The following is a 16,018-nucleotide window of genomic DNA, read 5'->3' as shown; positions in this document are numbered from 1 at the left end:
TGATGTCCTGCTGGTGTTGTAAGTACTTCTCACATAGAACACGAAGGTTGAAAATCTGTTCTGTGATACTTCTTCCAGCATGAAAGCCAGCCAGTTCTTCAGTGATGATGCTCTCCGCTTGTGATTTCAATCTGTTCAATATGACTTTCAACATCACTTTGCTGGGATGGCTAATTAAGCTTATGGTCTGGTAATTTTGACAATTGCAGGTGGCCTTTCTTTGACAGAGAGATGATTAGTGACTGTGTCCACACGGAGGGCCACTCACTGGTCTGCCAAATCTTGTTGCAGATCTTGGTGAGTATATCTATTACTATTTCTCCTCCGAATTCCATAAATCATCAAGACAAAGAAGGGAACAGTCTTACAGAAGAAAGGGACATCAATAGGTGGACAAACTACTGCTCTGATCTATACAACCACCAGACAAATGGAGATCCTAGTGTCTTAGGCAGCCCAGATTCGACAGAGGAGGATGACTTTCCAATACTGCGTGAAGAAGTGGAGACAGCTGTGAAATCACTCAAGAACGGAAAGGCTTAACAACATAATTAAAATATTTACAGACTATACAAACTTCACGGGACAAACTTCATTGGCCTTATTCACACAAGTAGTCCCAGTGGAGAGAACAGATTTACTTTTTGGAGTAAGGTGAGCAAGATTTGGCCCTAGATGCATAGAATTACCTAAAAGGTGAAGAGCACTGTAGAAGATAAATGGGGAAAGGGAAGATGATAAAGCAAGAGAGTGAACAAGAGAGTGTTCAGAGGGAGTAGTAGTACTCAAGAAATGACATATGGTAAGAGATCCAGCCTATTCAAGTTAGATACAATACAACATTTTTGCTCAGTAGTATATTTAGTTGAAGTAGCCCAGTATAAATATCTGGGAATAGGAATTTTATCTAACGCTCTTATTTGCACAACAGAACACTTCAGGTTATGCAGTCTCCAAAGACAGTCTAGGTGACTGTGGCCCTTTGTGGGCCCCTCCCAACCCTAAATGGGGCATTGGAACAGGAATCTGTGCAATGAACTTGGCCCACTGGCCATGTCCCAGACAACCCTCATACCCCTAAGGATCAGGCTAACCTGCCTTTCCTACCATGCATCCAAAAAAAAAAAAAAAAAAAAAAGGTAGTATTTCTGCAGCATTTGGGGCTTTGTCGATCGGCAGAGGATTTGGCCTTGGTAAAGCTATGCTCTGCCCTTGGATATTTCACATAAGAAACGGCAATCATCTTTGCAATTCAAAGAACATCTAGATTCAAGTTAAGAGAGAGTCCTAATTAAAACATGTTCTCACATCAGATTAAAAATACTCTAAAGATATCTGGAGAGTCAAACAACAAAGACAAAACTCTTTCAGTGGCATATATAATGGGGCAAGGATGGTTTTGTGGCTAAGGTATTGTATAAAGCTTTAGAATACCTGGTTCAATTTCTAACTCTGCCACAAACTTCTTGCATGACCTTGTACACATAACCCAGGGCCATATTTTAAAGGTATTCCGGCACCTCAAGGTGTATATAGGCACCTAAATACCTTTCAGGATCTGGATACAGCTACACTGCAAAATAAACCCATGTCAACCCGTCTCAGAGCCTGGGTCAACTGACTCAGATTGTACGGGGAGACTTTGGCAAACCAGTAAAGTGCCTGAAACCACTATGGCTTATTGCTAAAAGCAGCCAAGTCAGCAAGCTGTAAATTGGCCATTCAGCAGTCTCAGTTTAACCAAGGCAGGAGGGGAGGGAGTTTTCTGGGTGCCACAGAGAGGACAGTATGCCCCCCGCCGTCCTTCCTGGTAAGAATTGTGTTGAAGTTGCTGATACAAGCATTTTAGAAGAGCAGAATGTGTCCCAGGAATGTCTATTGGGGCCTCCAGGCTTCAAACTCTGGAAAAACCCACACCTGGTTAATCGATAATCAGAAGGAACCTCTCACTTGACCATTGAAACTGCTTTCTTAACAAGTTGCTTTAAGGGACATGTCATTCTATTACTAATGTATAAATAAGGGGGAAAGTTTGAGGTGGTGGGACTCTTCAGGACTGGACTCTCCCTCTGGATGCATCTTGTGTTCCCCAGCGGCAAACAGGCTGCTGCTGTGCCACTCAAGAGCCACACTCAGCTTTGGTAATTATCAAGGGTTGGGGGTGTTGTGGATGTGTGCATAAGTGCTTGAGACTAAGTAAAGTTTAGCTTTAAGTGAAAGCACTCGTGTTGTTCTGTTTGTGCCAGCCATCTATCGGTTGGACGGCCGTGTCTCCCCTGATTTATTTCCGGACACCACCTTGCGCAGAGTAAAAGTTACCAAGAGCTTTGGGTTGAAAGAACCCTGGGTAACAAGATTTGTGAGGCTTGCGCCACGGGGCTAAAAATCACAGTGTAGACATTCCTGCTCAGGCTGGAGCCCAGGCTCTGAGACCCACCCCTGAGTGGGAACATCTACACTGCTATTTTTAGTCCCCTAGAGCAAGCCCAACACAGCAACTCGCTGCCGTGGGATTTTTAACCAGTGTAGATCTATCTTAAGTCCACCCTTTTGGCACCACTTACATTTTCAGATCTGCTGCTCAGCTGCTGCCTAACCTTGTAGGTTTTTAAATTGCCACCGGTCAACATTTGCAAAGCTGCCTATGCACTGAAGCCACTCCACAGGTAATGAGCTGCTTGCAGCCCTAGCTCAAGCCAAAGCCCTGAATCAGGATTCTCAAACTAGGTGGGGGAAAGCCTATCTTGCCAGCAAAGGCCAGTCAAGTAGGCAAGTTCTGAGCACACCTAACATTTGCTTCCTACCAGCGCCCTGCAACAGAAGGAAGCCACTGATGCATGGAGGCTCAGCAAAGCTTCTGCACAAAAGGCAGCCCGGGGCACTGGGAAACATAGGTGAGAGACAGACACACTGTTTCAACTGCTAGTCCATGGGCTACATAAGCAGATGACCTGTCTTAGGCACCTAGCTCCAGGAGAGGATTCGCGGCTGAGGTTCCCAAGCAGAGGTCAGCCACTTTAGGTGCCTAAGCCCCTCTTTTCTCTCTACCCCTCACCTCAGCATACCGCTCTAGGCTAGTTTAGGCAGCTTCCTGCTCAGCTGTCCAGATTCTGAAGATCCCTTCCATACACGAAACTCTCTCCTCATGAATTATAATCCCACAGTATTCTTACCAGCAAGTTAAAGTAGTATGGGCTGGATCAATGAACTATAAAGTGGATAGAAAGCTGGCTAGATCGGCAGGCTTAATGGGTAGTGATCAATGGCTCCATGTCCAGTTGGCAGCCAGTATCAAGCAGAGTGCCCCAAGGGTCGGTCCTGGAGCCGGTTTTGTTCAGTACCTTCATTAATGATCTGGGAGGATGGCATGGACTGCACCCTCAGCAAGTTTGTAGATGACTCTAAACTGGGATTGGTAGCTACGCTGGAGGGTAGGGACAGAATACAGACGGACCTAGACAAATTAGAGGATTGGGCCAAAAGAAATTTGATGAGGTTCAAGAAGAACAAGTGCAGAGTCCTACACTTAGGATGGAAGAATCCCATGCACTGCTACTGACTGGGGACCGAATGGCTAGGCAGCCGTTGGACGAGAAGCTGGATATGAGTCAACAATGTGCCGTTGTTGCCAAGAAGGCTAACGGTATTTTGGGATGTATACGTAGGGACATTGCCAGCAGATCAAGGGACATGATCATTCCCCTCTATATTCGACACTGGTGAGGCCTCACCTGGAGTACTGTGTCCAGTTTTGGGCCCCACACTACAAGAAGGATGTGAAAAAATTGGAGAGAGTCCATCAGAGGGCAACAAAAATGATTAGGGGGCTGGACCCCATGACTTATAAGGAGAGGCTGAGGGAACTGGGATTGTTTAGTCTGCAGAAGAGAAGAATGAGGGGGGATTTGATAGCTGCTTTCAACTACTTGAAGGAGGGTTCTAAAGAGGATGGATCTAGACTATTCTCAGTGGTACCAGATGACAGAACAAGGAGTAATGGTCTCAAGTTGCAGTGGGGGAGGTTTTAAGTTGGATGTTAGGAAAAGCTTTTTCCACTAGGAGGATGGTGAAGCACTGGAATGGGTTACCTAGCGAGGTAGCGGAATCTCCTTCCTTAGAGGTTTTTAAGGTCAGGCTTGACAAAGCCCTGGCTGGGATAATTTAGTTGGGGATTGGTCCTGCTTTGAGCAGGGGGTTGGACTTGACCTCCTGAGGTCCCTTCCAACCCTGATATTCTATGATTCTATACTAGGAGGAATGGAGCCTAACTCATGGCTGAAGATCCCACTGAGCAGCTGGTCAAACATTGCAATGCTGAGCAGAGTAATGCCTAAAGTACCTAAGGATCAGGGCCCTAGTGAGAATTTTTTCCCCCTCCATCTGCAAAGACTAGATGATATTTCCTATGTCCCCTGAGCGATGTGAAGATGAATCCATAAATGTTTGGCAAGTGATCAGACATTACAGTGGTAAAGTCATGTTAAATTAGCATGTTATTAGATAGGTGTCAAAGTCAGATTCAGGACTCACATAATTTGTCAGATCACTCTGTTTATTAGCAAAGCGCTTTGCTGATGCACCCAGATGTGAGCCCTCTCTGAGGCTCAAGATAACTTATTTATACAGTTAAGCCAAAGCCAATTTAACATAAGAGACAAAAGAAAGCAGAAACTGACAAATATACATACATATCTTATTTGCATACTAACGTTTACCAATCTCCTAGTTCAGTAGGAGCTCTAAGTTAATTAGTTTGAGGACCCATTGTCTCACACTCCTTAATGTTTCTCTTCCTGACAACTATATTTCAACAAACCCTTCAAGTAGCATTTCTTTAATGAATTATAATTTCAATATAATTCATTCTACTTTCACAATCCCTCCTTTTGGTCAAGCTACGCAATGACCAATAATGACTGGGTTCCACATATCAATCGTTCTTTATCTGTTTGTTCATCAGTGATATTTAAAATCATCAAATTAGCACTCTGGTTTGGGGCAGCTATCTGTGTAGCATGCCTGACACAATACAACAGGAAAGTAACTGAAAACATACAAAAATTATTAGGATTCCAAACAGGAGAGTTAGGGCTCCCTGAAACAACCAGTTTCCTATGCCAGAGAAATTGAAAAGGTTACTTAGCCACTTCCATAAAGAACTTGGCTCTTCGTGGGGAAGATATGCGATTTGTTCTAAGTGGCTAGCACGATCTATTACCTCATTGGTGTTGTCTGGTATATACACACAGCAGTCTTTTCCAATGAGAGCACAAGTCCCTCCTTTTGCCACGAGCACTATGTCCAATGCCTGACGGTTTTGGAGGGCCATCTGTCGGATTGCCCCTGTTTCTTTGGCCGGGGCTCTTAAACTTTCTCCGGTTTCATTTGCCATTATTTCAACTACTGCTTGTAACCTTAGGAGCCTTTTTGCATGATGTATTACTCCCCCTAATGGTATGAAGGAACCGCCAGTAGCCTCTTCCCAGGTTAAGGGGCTTATGTTATTTACATACCATTGGGCATCTGTTAAGTCCCTTCTTTTTCACTTGAAATTGCGGAGGCGTTCTCGAGGGAAGGTTCCTAGCACTCGGAATTGTGGGAAGAGTCGGGTGGGATAACAGATTCCTGACCAATTAGCTGGTAGTGTGGTATAAGCTCTGGTCCCACACACCCAGTGATGGCCTATTAAGGCCGGGAAGGGTCAGTTGCACCCATTTGTCATATAGGTGTTTGCAAAGGAGGAGTAGTATCCCCCAAAGGGTACAGGGTAATTCTCCTTACGAGGAGTGGTGTTATTTGCATGACATTGAAAGATTGTATTGTTTTCACTAAGGTTACTGTAGGGGGAACATGAGATTGATTTCTCGGTTTGATCCCAGGTTGAGAAAAAAATTCATATCTCCATACCCGGCCCGCCACTTTTTAGTTTTGTTTGAATAATCCCATACACCATTGGCCACAATATGCTGAAGGCAAAGGCTTTTCCCCAGATCCAGCCCTGTCCCATTACACACCCAACACCAATGATCTTTTCCCTCCACCACACTTATCCATTTAGATGCATTTATTCCCACCGCTTCCCAAGTGTCATTGCTGATCCATATTTTGTTAAACTGATGAGGCCCTCCAGTGAGGTCTGGGGACTTGAGTGGGATAGCCAGGACAGGAACACCAGTTTGAGAGTGGGCTGGGATGTGGCTGCAGACCCAGCAATTAGAAATATTAAGGGTCCGAGCTATCCACACCTGCTGCTGGATAAAAGAATGGTCATCGTGGTCTCCCCAGACCATAAGATATCAGCAGCTGAGGAACAGGCAGAGGAGCATGTTGGAGTCAAGGCTCTTCTGGTTCTGACAACCTCAACTGAGGGAACCTCAGTCACAGTTTTACGCCCAGCAGGCGCTAGGCTCGATACTGCTTTTTTTTTTTGGTTCGTCATCTGCTTCTGGCAACCCTTATGAGAGCGTAGATTGTAAGGTATTGCAGACTGTTCCTCTACACCTTCTTTTGGAGTCAAAATAGACTCTGCGTTGTCCTGAGGTGAGGATTGGTTCTCTGGGGATGGTGCCTTCTTACACTGTGAAGCATGTATCCACGCTGCGATGCCAGATAGTTTAACAGCCGTCTGTGTAGTAAGCAGTACCTGATGAGGACCCTTCCACCGGGGCTCCAAGGTGTGCTTTCGATGATGGCGCCGTACATAGAGACCCAATCACCTGGCTCAAGTTTGTGCAAGCGTCGGAGGTGGGTTCCGTGGGCCAGGCGGCTCGAACCTGTGAATGGAAGTGACTTACAGCTTGCATTAGTCCCTTGCAATACTGAAGGAGTGCACTGTGAGTCAAGTTCAAATCTGGAACGGGAGTAATGGTAGTCATAGCTCGCATAGGGCGTCCCATAACAATTTCAAAGGGACTTAATTTATGCCTTTGGGATGGAGTGGATCTCATGTCCATAAGGGCTACTGGCCAGCTTAATCCTGTAGAGTCACAAATTTTAGCAAGCTTATTCTTACGTACACCATTTCGTCTTTCAACTGCACCTGCACTCTCTGGGTGGTAGGGACAGTGCAATAGGTGTCTGGTATGCAATATACGGTCCAGGTGTTGAACAAGTTGTCCAGTAAAATGCGTACCCCGATCACTGGACAGAGTAGCAGGAATTCCCTTGGCAGGCATAATGAGATTTAACAAACATTTGGCAACAGACAGTGAGTCAGCCTTGCGACAAGGAGAGGCTTCAATCCAACCAGAGAATAAACATACCATAACCCATATAAATTCATATTGTCGACACTTAGGCATTTGTGCAAGAACGGTGCTTGAGGCAGGCCCCGGAACCCCTGGGCCACTTTTACAGATTTACCAATATTATGGCTTTGGCAAATGGTACAGGCTGCACAGTGGCGGGCTGCAAAAGAGCTAAAATGGGGGGCCCACCATCTTGTCTTTGTTACAGCAGAGACCATCCCCTCCTTTCCGACATGCGAAACACCGTGTAGCAGGGCGGCCAGAGATAGGCAGAGTGAAAAGGGGGCTACAAAGGTGCCAGTAGGCGAGCGCCAAAAGGAATCGGGATGTAGAGAGCAACCCTGGGCAACCCAGGATTCTCTCTCGGTTTCTGGGGCAGAGTCTTGGAGCAGAGTGAGGTCAGCGAGGGACCAGGAGGGTAAGAGGAGAGCGGAGAACAAGGGCATCAGACATTTCGACTAGGCACGCTGCAGCAGCCACAGCACGCAGGCGGGGGGTAAGCCTTGGGCAACAGGGTCTAAAGTGGCAGAGAAATAAGCCACTGGGCGGTTCTTTTCTCCGTGCATCTGAGTGAGAACTCCAAGTGCACACCCAGATTGTTCGTGGCAGAAAAGGGTAAAAGGCTTAGAATAGTCAGGCAGCCCTAAGGCAGGGGCAGAAGCCAAACCCTGTTTGAGGGAAACAAAGGCAGAATTGGTCTCAGGGGGCCATGGCATGGAGTCAGGCACAGAGAATCGAGTGAGTTCCTGGAGAGGTTTTACAAGGGAGGCATATTGGGGAATCCATTGTCTGCAAAATCCAGCCATGCCTAAAAACTTCCAGACCTGGCGTGGGGAGCAGGGTCGGGGAAAGCTAAGGATAGCTTGGACAAGGGTGGGAGAAAGTGCACAGGAACCCTGGGAGAGGAGAAAGCCAAGGTATGTGACAGAAGCTTGACAGAGTTGTAGTTTAGAGCGAGAAGCTTTGTGACCCTTATTTGCTAGGGCAGTAAGGAGCACTAAAGAGTCAGTTTCAGAGGCAGACAATGAACAGAGGAGTAGATCATCTACATATTGGACTAGTGTGGACCTGGACGGGAAAACAAGGTCAGCAAGGTCTCGGGCTAATGCTTGGGAAAAATATGACGGGCTTTCAGTATACCCCTGGGGCAGTGTGGTCCATGTGTACTGTTGCCCCTTGTAAGAAAAAGCAAACAGGAACTGGGAGTCAGGGTGAACCGGGACAGAAAAGAAAGCAGAGCACAAATCAACAACAGTAAAATGAGTTACATCTGGTGGGATAAAAGCCAGAATCGTTGAGAGAGGCAAGTTTTGATTCTGTCCACCTATGATTTGCCTCTTCCCACCACTGCATGAAACAATCAACCTCTCCCTTTGCCAATTTAGTTTTAAGTTGGCCGAGTTTGTCTTTTAAGACGTCTACTCAGTCTTTGTCCCAAGATCCTAACAGGGGCCACTGAATTTTGGGATTCTCCTGAGTTAGCTTTTTGCATTCCCATATACATCTTCCCCTTCCACCTCCCCAAGGTCAGCCTTTTGAAGCCACCCCCCACCCATGTCATGAGGTTTTCTGTTCATTAAAACACAACAATGCTAGCAACAAGACAAACACCACAGACAAACACAAAACCTAGATCCATGGTATTCTGAATTTTTCTTCCACCAGCGCCAGCTTGCTTGTAGAGTCTAAAAACAAAAGAAACAATTTCCAGCCCCCTGGTGGGGACAGATTATTGCTTCATAATAATACCACTTTCTTTTACAAATTTCCTTGCTAATTGCAGGAAAAACAGAAGAATTACCTCCAGGCTCTCCTTATTTTGTTCTATAGTCAGGCTAGTGAATTACCCCACTCACTGATCATTTATGAAATTCATGAGCTGGTGTACCTCAGTTTCCCTTCTTGTGCAACAGACCATGTTTGCAATAGTTTCTCTGCTGTACCAAGCTATAAGTTTATTCTCAGGTAATAGCTGAGACAGCTTCAGATTTTAGCACTATACACACACACACACAAAATTCTCTTTTGCCTAACATCCCTTGCATTGGGATTACTCTTTTACACAACTGTACCCCGATTACACTTCCATCTTGTACAACTAGACACAACCAGGAGCAGCCAAGTTAAGTTCCAATAGAAACTCCTTACATCCTTTAGTGATTTTGATTACATTACCCAATCGTCAAACAATTTTGATCAGATTCTCTCTCTGCCTGCAGCAGTCCCTTATAGACCATTTCTGTGGGAAAAGGGCCCATTTTCCCTCAGAATAGCTGTAAAGGCTTCTGGGGACAGAAGCGTAGTGGTGGTAGTAGCCACTCTACCTGACCCCCTTAGCCTAGACCATTTTTCCAGAAATTTACAGGAGTCCGAACTCTTCCTAAAATACATAAACTGAGCCAGCGTTCCTTTAGGGAACTGTCCCGACTTAGACGCCTGGTTACCCATACAGGAGGACTTTACACACCAATCACACAAGAAGGAAAGTTGGGTTCGTCAGAGCGATGCCCGGTGCAACACACAAAAGGAGCCCACAGGCTACTGCCTCAATCACCCTTGCTTTCACACCAAGGGTTTTACCCAAGGCGCGGTGCGGCTGCGATTGTGCAGATTTCACTCACTCAGACCGTGGGGACAGGAACCCTTTGGTCAGCCGATCCCCTGACGGAGACGGCACCCAGACTCAAACACACCACAGGGAGGACGGATAGACACAGAGACAAGACAGTCCTCAGTCCGGACAAAACACAGAAATAATTACCTGACCATATTCCTGATGTCAGATCCTGGGATCCCTACCAGAACAGAGTGGGAACCAACAGGTTCGATGGTGTAGACTTCACTGTGGTCATGTACCCTTCCGTTCTGGCGGAGGACCGCTCGGGCCAAATGCCCAGGTGCCGGCTTGCCACGGCCATCCTAAGAACAGTCAGGAGTCACACAGCCCCAGAGAAGACGGTTGCCATCTCGGTGGAACCTCCAAATTGTCAAAGTCAGATTCAGGACTCACATAATTTGTCAGATCACTCTGTTTATTAGCAAAGTGCTTTGCTGATGCACCCAGATGTGAGCCCCTCTCTGAGGCTCAAGATAACTTATTTATACAGCTAAGCCAAAGCCAATTTAACATAAAAGAGAAAAGAAAGCAGAAACTGACAAATATACATACATATCTTATTTGCATACTAACGTTTACCAATCTCCTAATTCAGTAGGAGCTCTAAGTTAATTAGTTTGAGGACCCATTGTCTCACACTCCTTAATGTTTCTCTTCCTGACAACTATATTTCAACAAACCCTTCAAGCAGCATTTCTTTAATGAATTATAATTTCAATATAATTCATTCTACTTTCACAATAGGATAGCACAGTGAGTTGTGAGTTAAATTCCTGGAAAGAAGGAAAGCCAAATAAAGGCCTCAGATGCAGACTGAGATCAGTACATAGAGTGAGTGATAATAGAAGCCACTGAAAAATACAGAGAAGGGGAGGTGTGCATAGCTGACTGAAAAAAATATTGAATGTTTAAAGATTTTCTTTGTTTCCTCAATCAATAAGTAACTGGACCATCATCTGTTTTAAGTGTGTTCTATTCTGAAAAGTGACTTTAAAAATCAGTATTGTGGGATTCTGTGCTCATTGTCTCTGCAGCATGACCTAAACCTGGAATCTGAGAGTCAAGTTGGGTCCTCTGAGGCACTGCATCTCTACTAACAAAGATTTTGCAGGTGAGATTTTAAGCAATTCTGGTTGAGGATTGCAAGCCAGAGAACATAGAATCCAGCTCACCCCTTATCTGTGTTAGCCATGACTACAGGAGTGAAAAGCAATAAAATCTTGTTTTTGTCTCTAACATCAGACGACATGATTCTGAATTCACACCAGGGGCAGATCTGTTGATTCAGAAGGTGCCACTTTTGCCTACTTGCTGTTCTGACAACCAGCACTCTTTATAAATCATTCTTCACCTCGCTGCATCACAAAACTCTTTAGAATGAGATAAAATGTGGCAATCAAATCAAGGCAAAAATACTAACCATGGACACAGTATCTACTGAAATGACTTCTGTCATAAATATAAAGGAAAGGGTAAACACCTCCTGGCCAGAGGAAAAACCCTTTCACCTGTAAAGGGTTAAGAAGCTAGGATAACCTTGCCAGCACCTGACCAAAATGACCAATGAGGAGACAAGATACTTTCAAAGCTGGAGGGGCTGGGTGGGGGAGGGAGAGAAACAAAGGTTCTCTTGGTCTGTGTGATGCTTTTCCCAGGAACAGAAAAGGAATGGAGTCTTAGAACTTAGTAAGTAATCTAGCTAGATATGCGTTAGATTCTGTTTTGTTTAAATGGCTGATAAAATAAGCTGTGCTGAATGGAATGTATATTCCTGTTTTTGTGTCTTTTTGTAACTTAAGGTTTTACCTAGAGGGATTCTCTATGTTTTGAATCTGATTACCCGGTAAGATATTTACCATCCTGATTTTATAGAGGTGATTCTTTTACTTTTTCCTTCAATTAAAATTCTTCTTTTAAGAATCTGATTGCTTTTTCATTGTTCTTAAGATCCAAGGGTTTGGGTCTGTGTTCACCTATGCAAATTGGTGAGGATTTTTATCAAGCCTTCCCCAGGAAAGAGGGTGTAGGGTTTGGGAGGATTTGTGGGGGCGGGGAAGACGTTTCCAAGCGGGCTTTTTCCCTGTTATATATTTGTTAGATGCTTGGTGGTGGCAGCAATAAAGTCCAAGGGCAAAAGGTAAAATAGTTTGTACCTTGGGGAAGTTTTAACCTCAGCTGGTAAAAATAAGCTTAGGGGGTTTTTCATGCAGGTTACCCAAGAATTTCATGTACCCTAGAATTCAGAGTGGGGAAGGAACCTTGACCTTCACCCAAAATGCATTCTACAAATATATATTTTTTTCATTAAATCACCCACTTAAATCACATGACTTTAAATTATCCTGACTCAGGAAAACCGTTCTTTTCTCTGGTTTGTTCTGCTCTCTTTGTAATAAAGCCACTTGGCATTAATTATGTCTGCCTTTCTATTTGTCTTTCGAAACAGTTCTACAAACAGTTACAGTGTCCTGCTCTGACTCCAGGAAGTGAAAATGACAATGTCAGCCACTTCTCTGAACTGCAACATGGAGAAAGTGACTAGAGGCTAGTGACGGACTACAGAAAGAGAGAAACTGAAAGGACAAAGAAAGGGGGGGGGAAGGGGGGTGGCACCAGATCTGAATCTACCTGACTTTGTCGGCAACCACCAGTTTCAGTGACTCCTTTTCAAACTTACTTACAGGAAACATACATCCAAAAATGTCCATAAAGTGAGAAAAGTCCTGCAATTAGGGGATAGAAATTCGATCTGATCTCAATCTTCTAAACAGCCATTCACCTCTCTCTCATAGTCTCCCTTTCATTAGACCCAGCAGTTCCCCTTTTCAGTGTTGTCTTGGGGAAACAAGTGCTAGATTATTAACTCATTTGAAAACACAAAAATACCCACCCAGTTTGGACGAGATTTTCCTTACCTTTCACCTCTGCCTTTATGGGCTCTGGGTGCTCCTCTTTATTTCTACCAAAGATCACATCCATGTCTGCTGCACTTAAACTTCTTGTATATCCGCTGCACAGCTGGTGTTGCTCTTGTGGTACCCCCTCTGACTGGGCTGAGAACAGTTCTTTCCTGTTATTTATAGGGCCAAAGTGCACCTCCAGCCAGCTGCTGGTGACTGATAGCACGTAATACTATAATTCTCTCCCTCCCTCTCCACACTTAACTCTTAATCTCAGCTCCTTTGATGGACAGAGAGAACTAATTCATTTGTCGTGTTGCTCATGATTGAACAAGAGATCAGTTCGGCAGGGGGTTATTGTCTGATCCCACCTGAATCCCAGGGATTCTGAGAAACTTTAGATATTGATTAGATAGGGATCCTTGCCCATATGACAATGTTGAAGGAAAGAGCAAAAGAAATCTCCACCTGCTACTGTGATCCTGTTTTTAGAAGCTAATTAAAAAAAAAAGTCTCCAGAGCTGATCACATCCTTCTCTCTGGAATACAAGCTTGTGCCATTCTAAGAATTAGCAGAAAATGATCAGTGCAGTGCTCTGTGTTTTATTTTTTGACCAGACTGTTGGAAAGTAAGCTAAAGGGCACCTCTCTGAATGACAAATGGCTGTCTTCACAAACAAGGGTTGTAACATACATACCGTTGTGTGATTTGAGTGAAGTGGGGTTAGAGATTTTCTTTTTAAAGGAGTTTTAACTTCACTGCTTTTGTTTCAAGATTAGGTTCTGAGCTGATTCCAGTGTTGTTCATTTTGAAATGCTCCCGTCAAAGAATTATTTCAATATAAATCATGTGATTGCTGAGCAAACCAAGGGACTACATTTAACATGAACGATAAGACTCCTTGTACAACTGAATATTATACAACTTCATATGAGATTACCTTGGAAGTCAGAGACTTATTTGTTCCCATAATATGTATAAATCACCTCCTAATAGCTGATTAAGCAATGAAAATATTTACATGCTTATTTTACGTAAAATGTAGCTTTCATTACTTATGACAGCTCTTGCTTCCTTGTGGATATTGCTCCTTTTATCCTTACTCGCAGTCTTCCCACAGGTCTGCCTTCACACTGCACAGTTCCTCAAGGCAGCTATCATGCCTTCTTCTCCATTTGGAAGACACCTCACACACTGTGGGATCCACCAGAAATAAAGGATAATACATTAACACAAAACGGCTTCTAAATATGGAAATAAAGGTGCTTTGCTGGAGTCTGTAACATTAGTGAAGAAGCACAAGGATTTTAACAGTGAGGGCTTGAGAGGGGAGGAATCAAAGGTTGAGTAATGGGTTTGTTAGCAGTGACAGAGAATGGAGAGCATTTGGGAGGAAAGATAAGGGGCCTGATTCTCACACTACACCCATTTCCCCCTGTGCAAAGAGCCTCTCTTGCAACATAAGGCTCTCCACTGGTCCTGTTCCCTGCCCTGGTGAGGAGGGCATGGCCAGAGTATACTGCACAGGGCAAATAAGGGAGCAGGGGAAGCAGAACATAAAGCAGAGTCTGATCTAAATTACATCAGGAGCCAAACAGGTCCCTGCACAGTCCCAGAAAATGGGGAGCACAACGATGGCTTAAAACCACCTTTTCTCCTCACCTCCCAAAGGCCAGGAAGGAAGTCACTGAGAATCAGTCCCAAGGAGTCTGACGCCTGGTCTACAGTACATGGTTATTTTGGAATTAGCCTAGTTAATTCAAAATAAAACAGTCCATCCATACAACCAAACTGGTTTTGTTGATTTAAAGGGCTCTTTAATCCGGTTTCCGCACTCCACCTCGACAAGTGGAGTAGCGCTAAAATCGAGATCACAGTTCTGGGTCACAGGTACCGTGGATGCAATTTGGCGTTATTGGCCTCCGGGAGCTATCCCAGAATGCTCCCGTGACTGCTCTGGACAACACTGTTCACTCCGATGCACTAGCCAGGTAGGCAGTAAAAGCCCTGGGAACTTTTGAATTTCAATTCCTGTTTGTCACCGTGGCGAGCTCATCAGCACAGGTGACCATCAGCACAGTCCACCATCACAGGCAACCATGCACAGTCCACCATCACAAGAGACCACGCAGTCCCAGATTTGCAGACAAGCTCCAGCATGGTCCAAACGGGAGGTACTGGATCTCATTGCATGTTGGGGAGGCTAATCTGTTATGGCAGAACTACGTTCCAAAAAAAGGAATGCAAATACATATGCTAAAGTCTCCAGGGCCATGACAGAAAGAGGTTACTCCAGGGACATAGAGCAGTCGTACAAAAATCAAGGCGCTCAGGCAAGCGTACCAAAAAGCCAGGGAGGCGAATGGGTGCTCTGGGTCACAGCCCCATACATGCTGCTTCTACCGTGAGCTGCATGCAGTTATGGGGGGTGACGACACCACTACCTCACCACTGTCCATGGACACCTGCAAGGGGGGGGAGTTGCACGGAGCGAGGAGGATGAGTTATTGGAGGACAAAGAGGAGGAGGACAGTGCAAAGGCGGCAAGTGGGGAATCCGTTTTCCCCCCTAGCCAGGAACTATTCTTAACGCTGGAGCCAATAGCCGCCCCCCACTCCCAAGGCATGCTCCTGGACCATGACCCTGGAGAAAGCACTTCTGGTGAGTGCGCCTGATTGGAGCCATGCGGTGGGGGTGAGGGGAAACCCAGCCGTGCTGGGCTGTTCGCGTTTAGTTTAAAGGGTTCATCCCTGCTCAGAGCCTCATCGGAGCCATGTGGTGGGGGCGGGGGTTGTGTGAAGCAATCATCCCAGACAGCCTGCAGGCCCTCCTTTTATATCGCAAACCCAGGCATTGCTTGTTATGAGAAAGGGGGCCCGGCAGTTTGAAAGCATTGAAATGAATGTGAAAGAAGCAGAACCCTGCATGCCCCTAGGGCTTACCATGACTGCCTGCAAGCTGAATTCTGTTGCCCAGCTGCATGTGATGGCTTACTCACACCAAAGTGGCAGGCACTTCAGTATAAGAGGCAAAATACAACCTTGTACAGAAAGAACATGGTGTGTACTATGAATTGCCTGTTTCACTGAGAAAGAGTGTCCCCTTTGTTCTCTAAAATTTATCTTTTAAAATACTACCCTCCCTTTTCCTCCTCCCGCAAGTAAAAATGTTTCAACGCCTCTATCTACTCCGTCCCAGAGGCTGGTCCAGATTAGAAGGTGGAAAAAATGAACTTGAGACTACATGTCTGCTG

The 16,018-nt window shown here is 45.2% G+C and overlaps 1 protein-coding gene and 1 long non-coding RNA gene across 2 annotated transcripts in view; one reads left to right on the top strand and one right to left on the bottom strand.

Moving 5' to 3' along the window:
• BCO1 (beta-carotene oxygenase 1) overlaps nucleotides 1-12,925 on the bottom strand; it is a 45,338-nt gene extending 32,413 nt beyond the window's left edge. The window contains exon 1 of the mRNA XM_073308033.2: nucleotides 12,780-12,925. Within this exon, the coding sequence (XP_073164134.2) occupies nucleotides 12,780-12,843 (64 nt within the window). The 5' untranslated portion in view covers nucleotides 12,844-12,925. The remainder of the gene's footprint in view (nucleotides 1-12,779) is intronic.
• On the top strand, nucleotides 10,923-13,749 carry LOC140896357 (uncharacterized). The gene is made up of 3 exons (XR_012154529.1): nucleotides 10,923-10,975; nucleotides 11,664-11,707; nucleotides 12,311-13,749. It is a non-coding gene; the product is annotated as an uncharacterized LOC140896357 (long non-coding RNA).
• Nucleotides 13,750-16,018: the final 2,269 nt, after the last annotated feature.

Source organism: Lepidochelys kempii, chromosome 12 (genome assembly GCF_965140285.1).
Source record: "Lepidochelys kempii isolate rLepKem1 chromosome 12, rLepKem1.hap1, whole genome shotgun sequence".
Taxonomy (NCBI): domain Eukaryota; kingdom Metazoa; phylum Chordata; order Testudines; family Cheloniidae; genus Lepidochelys; species Lepidochelys kempii.
This window is presented reverse-complemented; position numbering and strand designations above follow the sequence as displayed.